Source organism: Dendrobates tinctorius, unplaced genomic scaffold (genome assembly GCF_039654945.1).
Source record: "Dendrobates tinctorius isolate UK_male_01 unplaced genomic scaffold, ASM3965494v1 ptg000097l, whole genome shotgun sequence".
NCBI lineage: Eukaryota > Metazoa > Chordata > Amphibia > Anura > Dendrobatidae > Dendrobates > Dendrobates tinctorius.
The window spans coordinates 17,316,158-17,331,691 of NW_027361765.1; the positions used below are offsets into that span (position 1 = coordinate 17,316,158).

The 15,534-nt window shown below is 43.2% G+C and overlaps 1 protein-coding gene across 2 annotated transcripts in view; it reads left to right on the plus strand.

Annotated features, from left to right (window-relative positions):
* LOC141098925 (threonine--tRNA ligase 1, cytoplasmic-like) overlaps positions 1-15,534 on the plus strand; it is a 116,171-nt gene that overhangs the window by 52,462 nt on the left and 48,175 nt on the right. For both annotated transcript variants that reach the window (XM_073586935.1, XM_073586934.1), the window contains exons 6-10: positions 489-535; positions 3,662-3,852; positions 4,481-4,604; positions 7,634-7,755; positions 7,945-8,062. In XM_073586935.1, coding sequence (XP_073443036.1) covers positions 489-535; positions 3,662-3,852; positions 4,481-4,604; positions 7,634-7,755; positions 7,945-8,062 — 602 coding nt within the window. The remainder of the gene's footprint in view (positions 1-488; positions 536-3,661; positions 3,853-4,480; positions 4,605-7,633; positions 7,756-7,944; positions 8,063-15,534) is intronic.

Below are 15,534 nucleotides of genomic sequence, written 5' to 3' on the forward strand. Positions count from 1 at the left end.
CCAAAAGATGGATTTTTTTTTTTACGTCACCATACCATGAGAAAGAAAAAAAACAGCTCTCTGAATGAGGCCTACCTCCCGACTCCTTTGCTGACTGCTCCGATAGTTAACCAGGCAATAACTGTTGCGTCACCTGTCCACAGAGACCCATGATTGGCTGCAGCAGTTGAGTGACCCAAATGGCTCGGCATTAGAGGCGCTATTCCAGTCACTTGTCTGCTGCAGCCAGTCATAGGCCTCAGAAATAAATAGTACCGGTCCCTCTTCCTCTCTTGCCTCTGTAAGAGAACACAGTGTTACTAGCAGGAGCTATGAAACATCGATATTACAAGAGCTCTGCTTGCTTTCAGGGAATGAAAACCTTCATGTTTGTGTTCAATGAGTGAAACCTTCTTTATGAGCTAATGCATTTAACTGTATAGTTTGGAAATTATGCTAACTGCTTTCTAGTTTGATATCTTTAGCCAAAATGTTTCTTTGTTGCTCAGGTTCCCTGATCAAGAATCCAACTGAACGAAAAAAAGGGAAAATGGAAGTGAGTAATACTGATTATACTTAACTGTACTCTAACATATTCGCCATCTACAGGGGAACTGTATTATAATAAATCAGCCGATGTGCCGAAGAAGTCTGTCACAAGATGTCAATGGTCAGGGGCCATGAAGTTTGATGCCTACTAGTTCCAAAGGGCTCACTTAGACAAGCTTATTATGTGGAGGCGCGCTATGCGTGTGCCCCACAGACGGTACACAGGGACACATGGCTGATTTACCTAACAGACTGGTGCAGGAGTATAGCAGGCAGCGTCTATGTGGACAAGCACACACAGCCAGTCAGTTTTCGGCGTGACTAGCAGGAGTTTTAGTATGGCATACTGCAATGATCTATAATTTGATGACCAGTCGGGGGGCTAACCTCAGGGACCCCCTTTGAATGAAGGGACTTCAGTGCTATTGTAGTGTGGTGTCCTCTTCACTGGTTTTCCCGTGCATGGCGCTTCTGGCTTTTCCCTCTGTAGGGAACACAGTATGGTCTGTGATGTATGCTGAGCACACAGTTAGTCCAGTTTTTTTTTTTTAGCACCAGGGAACAGTTCACAGTGAAATTGGAATGTGAATGTAATGTATACATTTAAAGGGTTACTCCAATCTTCTAAAGTGGTGACATATTGTTACAATAGGCCATCTCTTCATGATCAGTGGCTGCGGTGTTGGTTGGGGCGGCGTTGCTGGTTTAGTGATGCTTTGCCATCCACTCTGCTGCGTACCACAGCATTGCCCTATTATATGGATACAGAGAATCGGAGCACAATTAGCACTGACACCCGGCTGCCGATCGCAGCAGGGCAGGAGCCGAGGAGCATTAGCATATCGTATCAGATGCCATACACTAGTGTGACCCCCGGCCTTAGTGTTTTGTTCTTGCTGCTGAGCAGATTTCTTGTTTTTGTTTTTTTATTTATTATTATGGTATTATTATTTTTATGCATGCAGTAAAACACAATGTGTCTAGTATAGAATTGACACCAATAAATGTATACTCATGATGGACATTTGCACTGGAAACCTTTTAATGATGTCATGTATTTTTTTTTGTCTGACTTTTTAGTGTTTTCTGTACTTTGTGCAGCTTTTCCACACGCAAACATTTAGAAACCCTTTTTGTGTCCCTGATCTCCTTCACTATTTCTACGTAGTCTCATACCTATATATCTGTTAATTACATGGCAGCTTTTCAGAAATTGTAGTCAGGATTACATGGAGTACTATCTTACACCTGCATTTGGCCATAGACTGTGATATCATCATTTGTATGCAGTATACATGTCTGGAGGTTTGTTTTTGTTTTTTTGTTTTTACTGTCTGGCACCAAAAAATGAAGCCAAGTTGTCAACGATTTGCTAACATCTGACAAATGTGAAGGATCCAACCATCTAATACTGTTCAGTGCTTCCTGACTCTTCTCTGACTACATATGTTGGGGGAAAATGAGGATCAGGCAGTAGAATTTTAATATGCCCAATCATTTTTTTTCTTGGGGATATAAACCACCAGTGGTGCTTAATACCTTCTTATTATGAAGCATTCATGTGCGGAAGACTCACAAAATATAGCTGAATTGTTCATCCAACAGCTGTCCGTGTATAATCATAAGGCTGGCCATATATGATTAACTGTTTTTTTGCTTGCTAAAATACCAACTTACACGTGATATTTTGACAATATAGGTTCCATTAATAATGTTGCTATAGGTACGTCCATTAGTTTCCCATTCATATGAAGGATTATTAGAAGAGGAGGAGGGAATATAATCTGCAGCGTCATAACTGGGCAAATCACAAAACAATATGGCGTAGTTTACATTTAGATTTTCAGTTTCACTGTTCATCATAATGCTCCGTGTTATAAACCTCGTTGCCTTAATTTGTTGGTGTTCACCTTTTTATTTTGGAGCAGTGACTGAGGGATCTGATCATTGCGTGAGTTTGTCAGTGGCTGACGACATGTGCATGGTACTTGCATTGCTGTGGAGTAGTGTAAGGCTCTGTTCACACCGGTGTCCGAGCCTCTGTCCATATCTTTCATTGGAAATTCAGCCTGTCTTTAAAGGGAAAGTAGCCCGGCATGGCTTCACCCAACAGTCAGGTTACTGTAGTCTGACCAATGTGGCAGAGCATTGCCCCAGATTTGAACAAAGCCTTCATATGATATTGATTTTTGTGTTCATATTTTATTCTACTGACCTAAAATTTAATTTGGGTTTGTGATTTGTGTGCTCAGAAGTTCCAAATCATTGTTTCTCTGAAAAGCGGTTTTTCATTTTAGGAATTTCTCTTCTTAAATATTAATTCAATGGAATGTGTTATCAGAAAAAGACCTGTTAAGACGAAGTCTATAATAAATCTATATTTATTTTCATATGTTTTCTTGTTTGACTGATTTTTTTTTTCCTTAACATGTAATTCTATAAAATGCATATGCACACCCTCAAATATGTCTAAAGAGGTATTAATTGTTTATATATGCACTGTGCACTTTACATGTCTTTCATGAATTGGTATTTAACTTCTAGCCTATTTTTCTCAATGGAAAGCTCGTTTCGATTATACCTTTGTGCATTGAGCACCTTTTGTGCGTATTACAGTTAGTACTTGCCTTGTGTCCTTACGCTCCCGTATTCTGTATATGTTCCTAAAGCTTGAACTGATATTTTATTAATCACTTTTACCAGTAAATATCAATAAAATTTATTTTTTAGTCTTTCATATTTTGCAATTTATCGTCATACCTCTTTAGACATATTTGAGGGTGTGCATCTGCATTTTGTTAAGACGTTGTTGCCCATTCTAAATTCGACTATGTTAATGTGTAATTTTATAAGTAAAATTTGACTACTATGTCGTCAGTGCACAAACAACTGGGGTATTACAAATCCCACATTAGACTATTGCGGTCCATAAACCACAGCGTGAAGTCCTGCTATGGGCAGAGTACGGTTTCTTTGCGTGTACTTTCTTTGACAGAAATGTAAGTGAACTTAGGGCTGCAATCACAAAACCCCACCACCTGTGCACTGTCAATTATTGTTTTATTATAGATATTCTTCATTTTAAAACTAACGTGTATATATAGTCCTGCTGATTTCTGACTTTCATCTTTAGGCTATTCCATCCCCAGAATTTATCAAGGATCGTCTTGAAATCTATGACATTTTGAAAAGGGAACATGATGCTTTAATGGCAGACCGAGCTGCAAAACAAAGCAAGCCCATTAAAATAGTTTTGCCTGACGGAAAGGCCATTGATGGACAGTCCTGGAGATCAACCCCTTTTGAAGTGGCTGCAGGAATAAGGTAACTAGTTTTTTTTTAATCATTTTTAAGTGGATTTTGTAAACTATTTCACAATACAAATCACATACAATACTAAAGTGATCTTACAGACCTGATAAGGCTGGTGTACTTACTGTAAAAAATCCATGGCAGAGCGGCTTCCAATGCTCAGTACAAGCTGCAGCAGGCAGCCAGTCAGGCTGGTTGTCGAAGACTGAATATATTTGGACTCGTAGCTCTCTCACCCTTTACCTGGACTCCTAAACTGGTCATTTTAAAAGCCTGATTATGCAGCCATTCTGACATGGCTTTTCACAGTAAGTACACCAGCCTCACTAGTTGCAAGAGATCTGTATAATAATGTATGCAGTTTAGTTTAAAAAATCTAGTGACAGCCATTTTCAGAATGTTTATAGTTGAGCAGCGCACAGACTTTTTTTTTTTGGAAGCTCTTTACCTAAGGTCCAAATTAATTTGGCAGCAATGAAAGAAAAGATGTACCCAATTGTATTTGGCTTCTACAACCGTGATTAAAATCGTGATGTGTAATGAGGTCTTTGTGTTTGCTCCATTCCTGGTAAATGCACATTGCATAAAGTTTAGTCACCTGCATAGTCTCAAACCAGTGAAATGTTCGTGTGTCTTTCAGCCGTGGACTGGCCGACATTACCGTTATAGCCAAGGTGAATGCTGAGCTCTGGGATCTCGATCGCCCACTAGAAGGAGACTGCACTTTAGAATTGCTGACGTTTGACAGAGAAGAGGCTCAAGCCGTAAGTTACAGATGAATATACAGTAGTGTTAAAAAAAAAAAAAAAACAGATTCTTAAATTATCGTAAGTTTTTGTGTTATTCTAAACGGACCATAGTCTGGAACAGGCAGGCATGTGCAATCATTCTGCAATAAAACTTGTAAGGGTATTACCACCCGAGACATTTCTGGAATAACGAAAATGAATGCCAATAATGTCGAATGGATAAAAGCCAGTGAGACCTGTGCATGTGGGAAGAATTGGGGTTCCTTCTCACAAAGATACCATTCCAGAGAGAAGGTGACAAGTGCACGTGGCTCTGTGTAGTATACTCAGCTGCCATAAACTACATTGATGCCCACTTTTACAGCATATACACTTTCTGGAGGGCCAAACAAAGGTCAAGAGATGCATTCTCTAAATATTTATGAGGGACACAAAGATGGCCAAGTACCACATCTCTTCTTTTATATGAAAACTACATTGAAACCGCCAAACACAGGCAATTGTGTTTGCAACCAGATTGTTGAGGGCCACACAGAATGGCGTTGTTGGATGCTTATGGTCCCCAAGCCACAGGTTGTACACCCTTGCCATACAGTGGGGCAAAAAAGTATTTAGTCAGTCAGCAATAGTGCAAGTTCCACCACTTAAAAAGATGAGAGGCGTCTGTAATTTACATCATAGGTAGACCTCAACTATGGGAGACAAACTGAGAAAAAAAAATCCAGAAAATCACATTGTCTGTTTTTTTTTTCATTTTATTTGCATATTATGGTGGAAAATAAGTATTTGGTCAGAAACAAGCAATCAAGATTTCTGGCTCTCACAGACCTGTAACTTCTTCTTTAAGAGTCTCCTCTTTCCTCCACTCATTACCTGTAGTAATGGCACCTGTTTAAACTTATCAGTATAAAAAGACACCTGTGCACACCCTCAAACAGTCTGACTCCAAACTCCACTATGGTGAAGACCAAAGAGCTGTCAAAGGACACCAGAAACAAAATTGCAGCCCTGCACCAGGCTGGGAAGACTGAATCTGCAATAGCCAACCAGCTTGGAGTGAAGAAATCAACTGTGGGAGCAATAATTAGAAAATGGAAGACATACAAGACCACTGATAATCTCCCTCGATCTGGTGCTCCACGCAAAATCCCACCCCGTGGGGTCAGAATGATCACAAGAACGGTGAGCAAAAATCCCAGAACCACGCGGGGGGACCTAGTGAATGAACTGCAGAGAGCTGGGACCAATGTAACAAGGCCTACCATAAGTAACACACTACGCCACCATGGACTCAGATCCTGCAGTACCAGACGTGTCCCACTGTTTAAGCCTGTACATGTCCGGGCCCGTCTGAAGTTTGCTAGAGAGCATTTGGATGATCCAGAGGAGTTTTGGGAGAATGTCCTATGGTCTGATGAAACCAAACTGGAACTGTTTGGAAGAAACACAACTTGTCGTGTTTGGAGGAAAAAGAATACTGAGTTGCATCCATCAAACACCATACCTACTGTAAAGCATGGTGGTGGAAACATCATGCTTTGGGGCTGTTTCTCTGCAAAGGGGCCAGGACGACTGATCCGGGTACATGAAAGAATGAATGGGGCCATGTATCGTGAGATTTTGAGTGCAAACCTCCTTCCATCAGCAAGGGCATTGAAGATGAAACGTGGCTGGGTCTTTCAACATGACAATGATCCAAAGCACACCGCCAGGGCAACGAAGGAGTGACTTCGTAAGAAGCATTTCAAGGTCCTGGAGTGGCCTAGCCAGTCTCCAGATCTCAACCCTATAGAAAACCTTTGGAGGGAGTTGAAAGTCCGTGTTGCCAAGCGAAAAGCCAAAAACATCACTGCTCTAGAGGAGATCTGCATGGAGGAATGGGCCAACATACCAACAACAGTGTGTGGCAACCTTGTGAAGACTTACAGAAAACGTTTGACCTCTGTCATTGCCAACAAAGGATATATCACAAAGTATTGAGATGAAATTTTGTTTCTGACCAAATACTTATTTTCCACCATAATATGCAAATAAGGCTGGTTTCACATTCGCGCTTTTTAAGCGCACGCACGGCCGGGGGTAGCTCCGCCCCCGAGCCGGCTCTCTGCCCGGCGTGCCCGCCCCTTCCTTGTAGCGCCGCCTCCTAGCGCACAGCGGCGCCTGCGATCGGCGCACCCTATCTTTAGCATAGGGTGCGCAGATCGTGCGCAGGCCGTGCGCTAGCTAGTTGCGCTTTGACCTGCGCTGCGCACTTTTGACGGTGCGCCGTGCGCGCCAAAATCAAACTTTTCGGATTTTGGCGCGCACGGCGCACCGTCAAAAGTGCGCAGCGCAGGTCAAAGCGCAACTAGCGCACGGCCTGCGCACGATCTGCGCACCCTATGCTAAAGATAGGGTGCGCCGATCGCAGGCGCCGCTGTGCGCTAGGAGGCGGCGCTACAAGGAAGGGGAGGGCACGCCGGGCAGAGAGCCGGCTCGGTGGCGGAGCTACCCCCGGCCGTGCGTGCGCTTAAAAAGCGCGAATGTGAAACCAGCCTTAAATGAAAAAAAAACAGACAATGTGATTTTCTGGATTTTTTTTTCTCAGTTTGTCTCCCATAGTTGAGGTCTACCTATGATGTAAATTACAGACGCCTCTCATCTTTTTAAGTGGTGGAACTTGCACTATTGCTGACTAACTAAATACTTTTTTGCCCCACTGTAGTTTTCAGCAGCGGCACAGATTCTTCTGCAATATACTCATTGGCCTGTAAGACATGATAGTACAATTTTTTTTGGGGGGGGGTTAAGTGCACCTCTTACTTGTTTTTGATTATTCAATATAGAATTAAAACAACCCAAGAGTACTGTACAATGCTAGTGACTGGAACATTAGTGATTTGAATTGTATTGAGTAGAGGGCTCTTCAGCTTCACCCATCAAAATCCTCTGCAAAATCCAGAAAGGCTTTAGCTGCTTGTGAACTCAGAACTAGTCCTCTTCTAGATATTGGAAGTCAGTGAAGTGCAAGCTTTTCTAACTACATGTTCCTTGCAAACCTGCAGGTTTACTGGCACTCTAGTGCGCATATTCTAGGCGAGACCATGGAGAACTACTATGGAGGCTGCTTGTGCTATGGCCCACCTATAGAAAATGGCTTCTATTATGATATGTACTTGGAGGAAAGGTAAATGTCTCTACAAATGTACAATATATGGGAAATGTTTACATACTGGAATAGTGAACACATTACTGTAACTTGTGTTGTGTTTTTTTGTTTGTTTTTTTAAAGTAACTATGCCACATATTACCTTTTAATAGATTTACTAAAAATGTTATTTTAATTGTGATTAACCCTGTATATGTTTGTGTATAGAGGGGTGTCCAGCAATGAGTTTCCGGTCTTGGAGGATATGTGTAAAAGCATCATTAAGGAGAAGCAGCCGTTTGAAAGGTTGGAAGTCAGTAAAGAGCTGCTCCTGGAAATGTTCAAGGTAAAGTGGACTGCAAATGTATAGATGGCATTTTCTTTGCATATGGTGTCCCTATGGGTTTGTTGTAATTGTACATACACAGAACTATATAATGATGATTTCAATATATTAAGAGCATAAAAACTTTGATGGTAGTGCTTCTTTAAAGGGAGTCTTTCATGCTGCCCGAACAAGCATTACAAATATGAATGTTTTACTCAGAAATGCTGCAGTGGTTTAAAGAAAAACATTGTTGGAAGTGTGACCATAGACGAGGTCCTTAGTCACAAAGTGTATCTCCCAGTACTTTCCCTCCCTCTCCCCCTAGACCAGGGGTGGGGATCCTTTTTTCTGACAAGGTCCATTTGGAAATTTCTTTCTGAGGGCCGCACAAAATTAATCAGTTAACTTGCCCCCTAATGTGTTGGATGGAGCTGCTTCTCTTCGGTGTGGCTATGATGTTATGTCATATTGAGCATGTTTGTCACAACTGCTTTTCCAGGTTTGTGTTGGTCTGGGGCACAGTCAACTCTTGGTGATTTATACGTTTTGTAAAGCATCTACATCACATAGGAGATGCTGGAACTGCTGTTTATACATCACATAGGAGACTGCAACTGCTGTGTATATAGAATGATGATCTTTTTATTTAGCGCCAGCATATTTCGCAGAGATTTACAGTTTAACAGTTCATACACAAGTCATAAGTAACAACATTAAAAATTATACAATAATCAATGCAAAATGAGACAACCCTGCCTGTTATGATTGGGTCACCGAGGAGGAGCGCAAGCCCAAGCTAAGCCACAGAAATCCAGAAAGGTTGGTAACTAAGCGGATTGCAGACCCCTGATCCTATCCACACAACTAGCAGTAGCCGTGGAGCGTACCTACGATGATCCTAGACGCCTCAGCACAGCCGGAGAGCTAACAGCCTAAAGCAAGAAAGGGGAAATCTAAACTGCCCCAGAGCAGACCCCAAAGGAATAGATAGCCTCCAAACATATATTGTTGGTGAGACAAGATGAAAACACAAACGCAGGCAGGAAAATACACTGAGCAAATGATGGGGCCCACACTGACTAGACAGGACAGGAAAGGAAAGACGCTGTCTGCAATCACGCAAAAAGTCCAACACGTCTGATGCAAAAAACACTGGAGTCGCACGACTTCGCCCACTATATCAGCACTCTGGTATATTCTGAAAGCGGAGCAAAAAGAGGCCAATCTAATAAGGGACAAAAACAAACTGGCACAAGCAGTAACATATGCACGGTGATTCAGCACAGCCCCAGCCGGAGCTGGCTGACCCACACAAAACTGAGAAAGACAAAACCAGATCAAATGCAAACAGAATAGCAAATGAACACTTAGCTGAACATGCAGGGACTGAGCTGGAAACATCAGACCTCAGGAGGCAAGAAGAAAATCAGCAGGGATAGAGGGAGTCGGCTGTCTTAAATCCCAATCTGAAACCCCAGAAAGCGAATTCACCACACCTGCCTGTAAAAGCTTACAAAGTACAGGTGCTTATTTACAATGATGGTCCAGTCATCTTGAGGGAGTGGGCAATAGATAAAGGCTGCATGAGCTAGTTACCAGCCAGTATTTGTGGTGCTATTGGTTTCAGTGGAGTTTGATGGAGAGTTATCATCTATATAGTCAATGGGACACGCACTCACACTCTCATACGGCATTCCAGAGGATTGGCGTGATCCAGGAGAAGTCTTTGAACCGAGAGTGGGAGGTACGGATTAGTGCAGACATTAGTCGAAAGTCGCTTGCAGAACGTTATGAATGGGTAGGCCAATAATCAGAAATGCTAGAGGAGATGTAGGGAGGTGACGCACTGAGGAGAGCTTTGTGGGTGAGAACAAGCTGTGTAAATGGGATCCTGTGGGCAGCCAGTGCAATGACTGGCACAGAGCAGACGCATCTGAGTACCGACTAGCCAGGTAGACGACCCTGGCTGCTGCATTAAGGATGACCTGGCGAGGGGAAAGTCGAGTGAGGGGGAGGCCAATAAACGGAGAATTACAGTAGTCCAGGCGGGAGTGGATCAGGGTGACTGTGAGGGTTTTTATTTCCATGATAAGAAAAGGGCAGATTCTAGAGATGTTCTTTAGGTGTAAGCGGAAAGAGACGGCAAGAGATTGTATATGGGAAGTGAAGGAAAGATTGGTGTCAAACATGACACCCAGACAGGGCGCCTGCTGCCGGGGTTTTGTTATGGTGCCACCCACGGAGAGGGAAATGTCAGCTTTAGGGAGGTTAGTAGGGTTGTGGAGTCGGAGTCATGGAGTCGGAGCTCATTTTGGTGGAGTCTGTATAAAATGGTCCGACTCCTAAAATATATAATAAATTGGGTATAGTAGTTCAATGCAGAATGTGCTGAATATTTTTTCATAGGAATTTGGGAAAGTTATGAAATGTCCTATAAATGGCTGTTCTATTCCTGATCTAAGGCTACATTCACACACAGCGTTTTTGCTGCGTTTTTTGAGGATACGTTTTTCAGCTGCAAAAGCAGATCAGCTTTTTAAAAAACCGCATCACCTGAAAGGTTTTTGAGCTCATAGATAATGTTTTCAATAGCAAAAGCAGATTAGAAATCTGCTCTATCTATGCATTTATCCATATCTGTCTATCCATATCTTATCTGTACCAAAAAGAATGAAAGCTGGGTAGCACACAGACTAACACTTTTTTTTTTAGCACCAGTCATGTATACCTCATAGCTGCCCAAAAGGACGCCCAGGACAGGCATTGCTCATCTTCAGTAACACATCAACATCAATTGATAGTTGGAATAAATAGACTGCATTCACCACATCTCAAGTGTAGGGGTGTGCAGTATAAGGTTCTGCAGCAGCTGAAGTATGCAGTATGAGATTCTGCGGAACAGTATGAGGTTCTCTGCCCCCCCCCCCTAGTTTTGATCCTGGCTAAAACCGTTTGTTATAGATATGGCGAACCCTCAGGTAACCCTAAATGAAGGTCAATGGACACAGGTGGCTGAATTGAAGGAATTGCTTAATCACCTATTTACCGCGACTAAAAAATTACAAGCTGAGGATTTAACTCCTGGCATTTTCATAAGGGAGTGGAAGAACTTGCTATTTTGACTGTCCCAAAGAGGAGATTTAATCACAGATGGCATTTCTGCTTCAATGAAACGGAGAGAGACACAGCTGTTGGAAAATAAAATTTTTCTGGCAGCTGTTTATGTGGACCCAAGTCATCGTATATTGCTTGATGAGCAACAGCTTACTAAAGGAAAAGAAGCTCTGACTGAGGTAGCAGTTAAGATGAGTGGCCTACAGGAGGACTGCCAGGCACAAGAGGACTTGGGTCCTGACAGTGCTACTTCTGCCATATCTTCATCCTCATCAGATGAGGAGTTTGACTTTGACAAGTATTTGGATGATATGGAGCAGGCAAAGCGTTGCTGCAAGGAAAAAGATTTCACTCCGTCTCCTATAGCAAGCAGATTGACCATATTTCAGCAAAATGTTCACTTGTTCTCAAAGAAAAAGAAAACTTCAACCGTTCATCAAAACTGACTGTGCATGAGGCAATTCCGTTATACTTGGAAATTGTTAGAGATGTTGCCCATGTGGTTACGGCTTTGCCTCCAACCCAAGTTAGTGTAGAGAGGTTGTTTTCTGGCCTTAAAATTATAAGGTCAGATTTTAGGTCATCTATGAAGGAGGATCTGATGGAGGCAATTCTATTTCTTAGAACAAATTCATAGACTGCACAAATGTTATTTAGTATGTTTTTGTTGAAAACTCTTTTTTGCCACTTACATAGTTTATTACATAGTGATATATATATACACTGTGTGTGTGTGTGTGTGTGTATATATATATATATATATATATATATATATATATATATACACTGTGCGTGTGTGTGTGTGTGTGTGTGTGTATATATATATATATATATATATATATATATATATATATATATATATATAGTGTGTGTATATATATGTATATATGTAATCGATTTTACATAGTGTATTACATATTTACAATTTATTACAGTTTTTTGTGTTCTAAAGTTGTATTCCAATAAATATATATTGTGTTCTATCTAAATGTCTTGATTATTGTATCATAAAAATGATTAAATGTCTGATGTTCACATTGTACTACAATACATTTTTCACTTAAATATAAGCAATATATGTCGGAGTCGGTGGAAGGGAAATTGAGGAGTCGGAGTCGCAGGTTTGGCTTACCGACTCCACAGCCCTGGTTAGTAGACGACGGGAGCAGAAGAAGTTCAGATTTGGAAAGGTTGACTTTCAGAATGTAGAGCGGACATGATGTTGGAGGCTGCAGACTGACAGTCACTGATGTTCTGTAGTACAGCAGGGGTAAGGTCTGGGGATGCTGTGTATAGTTTTGTCATCAGCATAAAGCTGGTACTGAAAGCCAAATCTGCTGATAGTGTGTCCATTTAGGGCTGTATAGAGAGAGAAGAGAAGGGGGCCAAGGACTGAGCCCTGAGGGACCCCAAAAATGAGAGGAAGAGGAGACGAAGTGGAACCAGCGAACAAAACACTGAAGGAGTGGTCAGAAAGATAGGAAGAGAACCAGGAGAGAGCAGTGTCCTTTGTGCCTATTGACTGGAGCATAGAGAGTAGGAGGTGGTGGTCAACAGTGTCGAAAGCTGCAGAGAGGTCAAGAAGAATGAGCAGAGAGTGGTCACCGTTGCATTTGCTGTTGGAAGGTTGTTGGTTACTTTGAGTGCAGTTTCTGTCGAATGTATGGGGTAAGCCGGACTTTGATGGATCTAGGAGAGAGAGAGTGGAGAGGTAACGGGTAAGACTGGAGTGGACCGGGCGCTCCAAGAGTTGAGATGAAGGGGAGATTGGAGTTATTTGTGCAGGATGGATCGAGAGAGGGTTTTTTTAAAATAATGGAATGAGGAGGGGAAAATGCCAAAGGAGAGTGAGAGATTGCAGATTGTATTTAGGTGGGTAGTGACGACAGGAGAGAGAGAGACTGGAGGAGATGTGACGGAATGGGGTCAGTAGTGCATGTAGTGGGATGACAAGAAGCGAGGAGCCTGGAGACTTCTGTGATGGGATCAAATGTAGAGAGTGAGCCAGGGGAGAGATGCAGTGGGGACTGGGAGTCACAGCAATTGGTGGGTGGAAGTGGATTGCCTCACTGGTATTGTCATTTTTCCCTATAAAGTGGGAGGCCAGGTCATCAGCACATAGGAGACACTTGGGCTGTTGTGTATACATCACAGGTGACGCTGGGGTGCCTGGACATCACTGGGGAGTGCTGGGGGTGTCACTGTTCTGTTAATCTGTGGGAAGAGGGAGCACCCTGCTCGCTAACTCCGCCCACAGTGTGCATCCTCAAACTGGCACCGGCCAGTGTAAGGACGTAATCCTTCAATGCATGTGCATGCAGTGAATGTGAGGGTTTAAATGGCTAGTAGCCAGCAAAACATGGCTTCTGGCCCAAGCACTGCAGTCCCCGGGAACCTGGCTAGACGTTCCAAGAGGTTCCCAACCCTTGCCCGAGACTAACAGGTGGAGGAAGGAAGAATCCTGTCTGTCTAATTGAATGGGAGTGAGGAAGTCAGCAGGGATCTGTCATTTGGTTCTCATCCCTGGCTGCGTTTTCAGCATTTCAGAGTAAAACATACGTGTTCGTAATGCAGGAGCCGGTCTGATTCATTGACGCTGTGGTTCGGGCAGCATGAATCATGTGCCCCTTTAAGGGACCCTGTCACCAGTGTTGTCATATAACCAACTAACACTATGACCTTATTCAGAACATGTGCTGCATTCTATAAATGCTTATATCATCCCCTAACTCCCCCTGTATATGCTCGCTGTTTGTTATTCTGGCTAGTCCGGTCCGATGGGCGTGGTTTCCATCCCTCTACCTCGCTGCTTCCCCCCCTTCCTTCTCGGCTGCTGCTCCCTGTCCTCCTTTAATTGACGAGGATGAGGCGGCATAGTGGCTCAGTGGTTAGCACTGCAGCCTCGCAGCGCTGGGATCCTGGGTTCCAATCCCACCAAGGACAACACCTGCAAGGAGTTTGTATGTTCTCCCCATGTTTGCGTGGGTTTCCTCCGGGTTCTCTGTTTTCCTGCCACACTCCAAAGACATAATGATAGGGAATTTAGATTGTGAGCCCCATCGGGGACAGTGCCAATAATGAGTGCAAAGCGCTGTGGAATTAATGGCGCTATATACCGTATATACTCGTGTGTAAGCTGAGTTTTTCAGCCCCCTTTTTTGGCTGAAAAAGACCCCCTCGGCTTATACTCGAGTCACGGTCCCTGAAATTGAAAAAAAAAATTACATACTCACCACTCGTCGCTGGGGGTCGGGTGCCAGTGTCCCGAGCAGGCGGGGACACTGGCGCGCTATGGGGGTCAGTTGCCGGTGCCACCGCTTGCTCAGGCCCCTGGCACTGGGTATATTCACTTGTCCGCATTTCAACGCTGCGTGCCGCTCTGTCTTCCGGGTCCTCTGGCTGTGACGTTCATGTCAGAGGGTGTGATGACGTGGTTAGTGCATGCCCTCTGCCTGAACAGTCACTGACAGAGGACCCGGAAGATAGAGCGGCGCGCAGAGATGAAACGCTAACAGGTGAATATAGCCAGTGCTGGGGGGGCCTGAGCAAGCGGCAACACCGGCACCTGACCCCACATAGCGTGCTGGTGTCCCCGCCTGCTCAGGACACCGGCACCTGGCCCCCAGCGACGAGAGGGGAGTGTCATTTTTTTTTTTTTTTTCTAATCGCAGCAGCATTATTACATATTGTATTATAGAGCAAGTTATGGGACCACATATAACTTTTGTGCAGCATTATATGGGGCTTATTTTTCTATGGAGCATCTTATGAGGCTAACGTTATCCTTTGTGCAGCGTTATATGGGGCATATTGTATTATGGAGCACGTTATGGGGCCACAATTAACCTTGGTGCAGCATTATATGGGGTATATTGTATTACAGAGCACGTTATGGGCCACAATTAACCTTTGTGCCGCATTATATGGGGCATATTGTATTATGGAGCACGTTATGGGGCCACAATTAACCTTGGTGCAGCATTATATGGGGCATAATTTTCTGTGGCGCATCTTATGGGGCCAACATTATCCTTTGTGCAGCATTGTATGGGGCATATTTTAATATGGAGCACCTTATGAGGCCATCATCAACCTTTATGGAGCATCATATGGGGCATATTTTGTATAGAGCATCTTATGGGGCCCATCATGAACTGTGTGGAGTATTATATAGGGATTCTGATTCAATATGGATATTCAAAAACATTTATCCTACTGATGTCTCTATTCATTTTACTTTTATTGGTATCTATTTTTATTTTTGAAATTTACCATTAGCTGCTGCATTTCCCACCCTCGGCTTACACTTGAGTCAATAAGTTTTCCCATTTTTTTGTGGCAAAATTATGGGCCTCAGCTTATACTCGGGTCGGCTT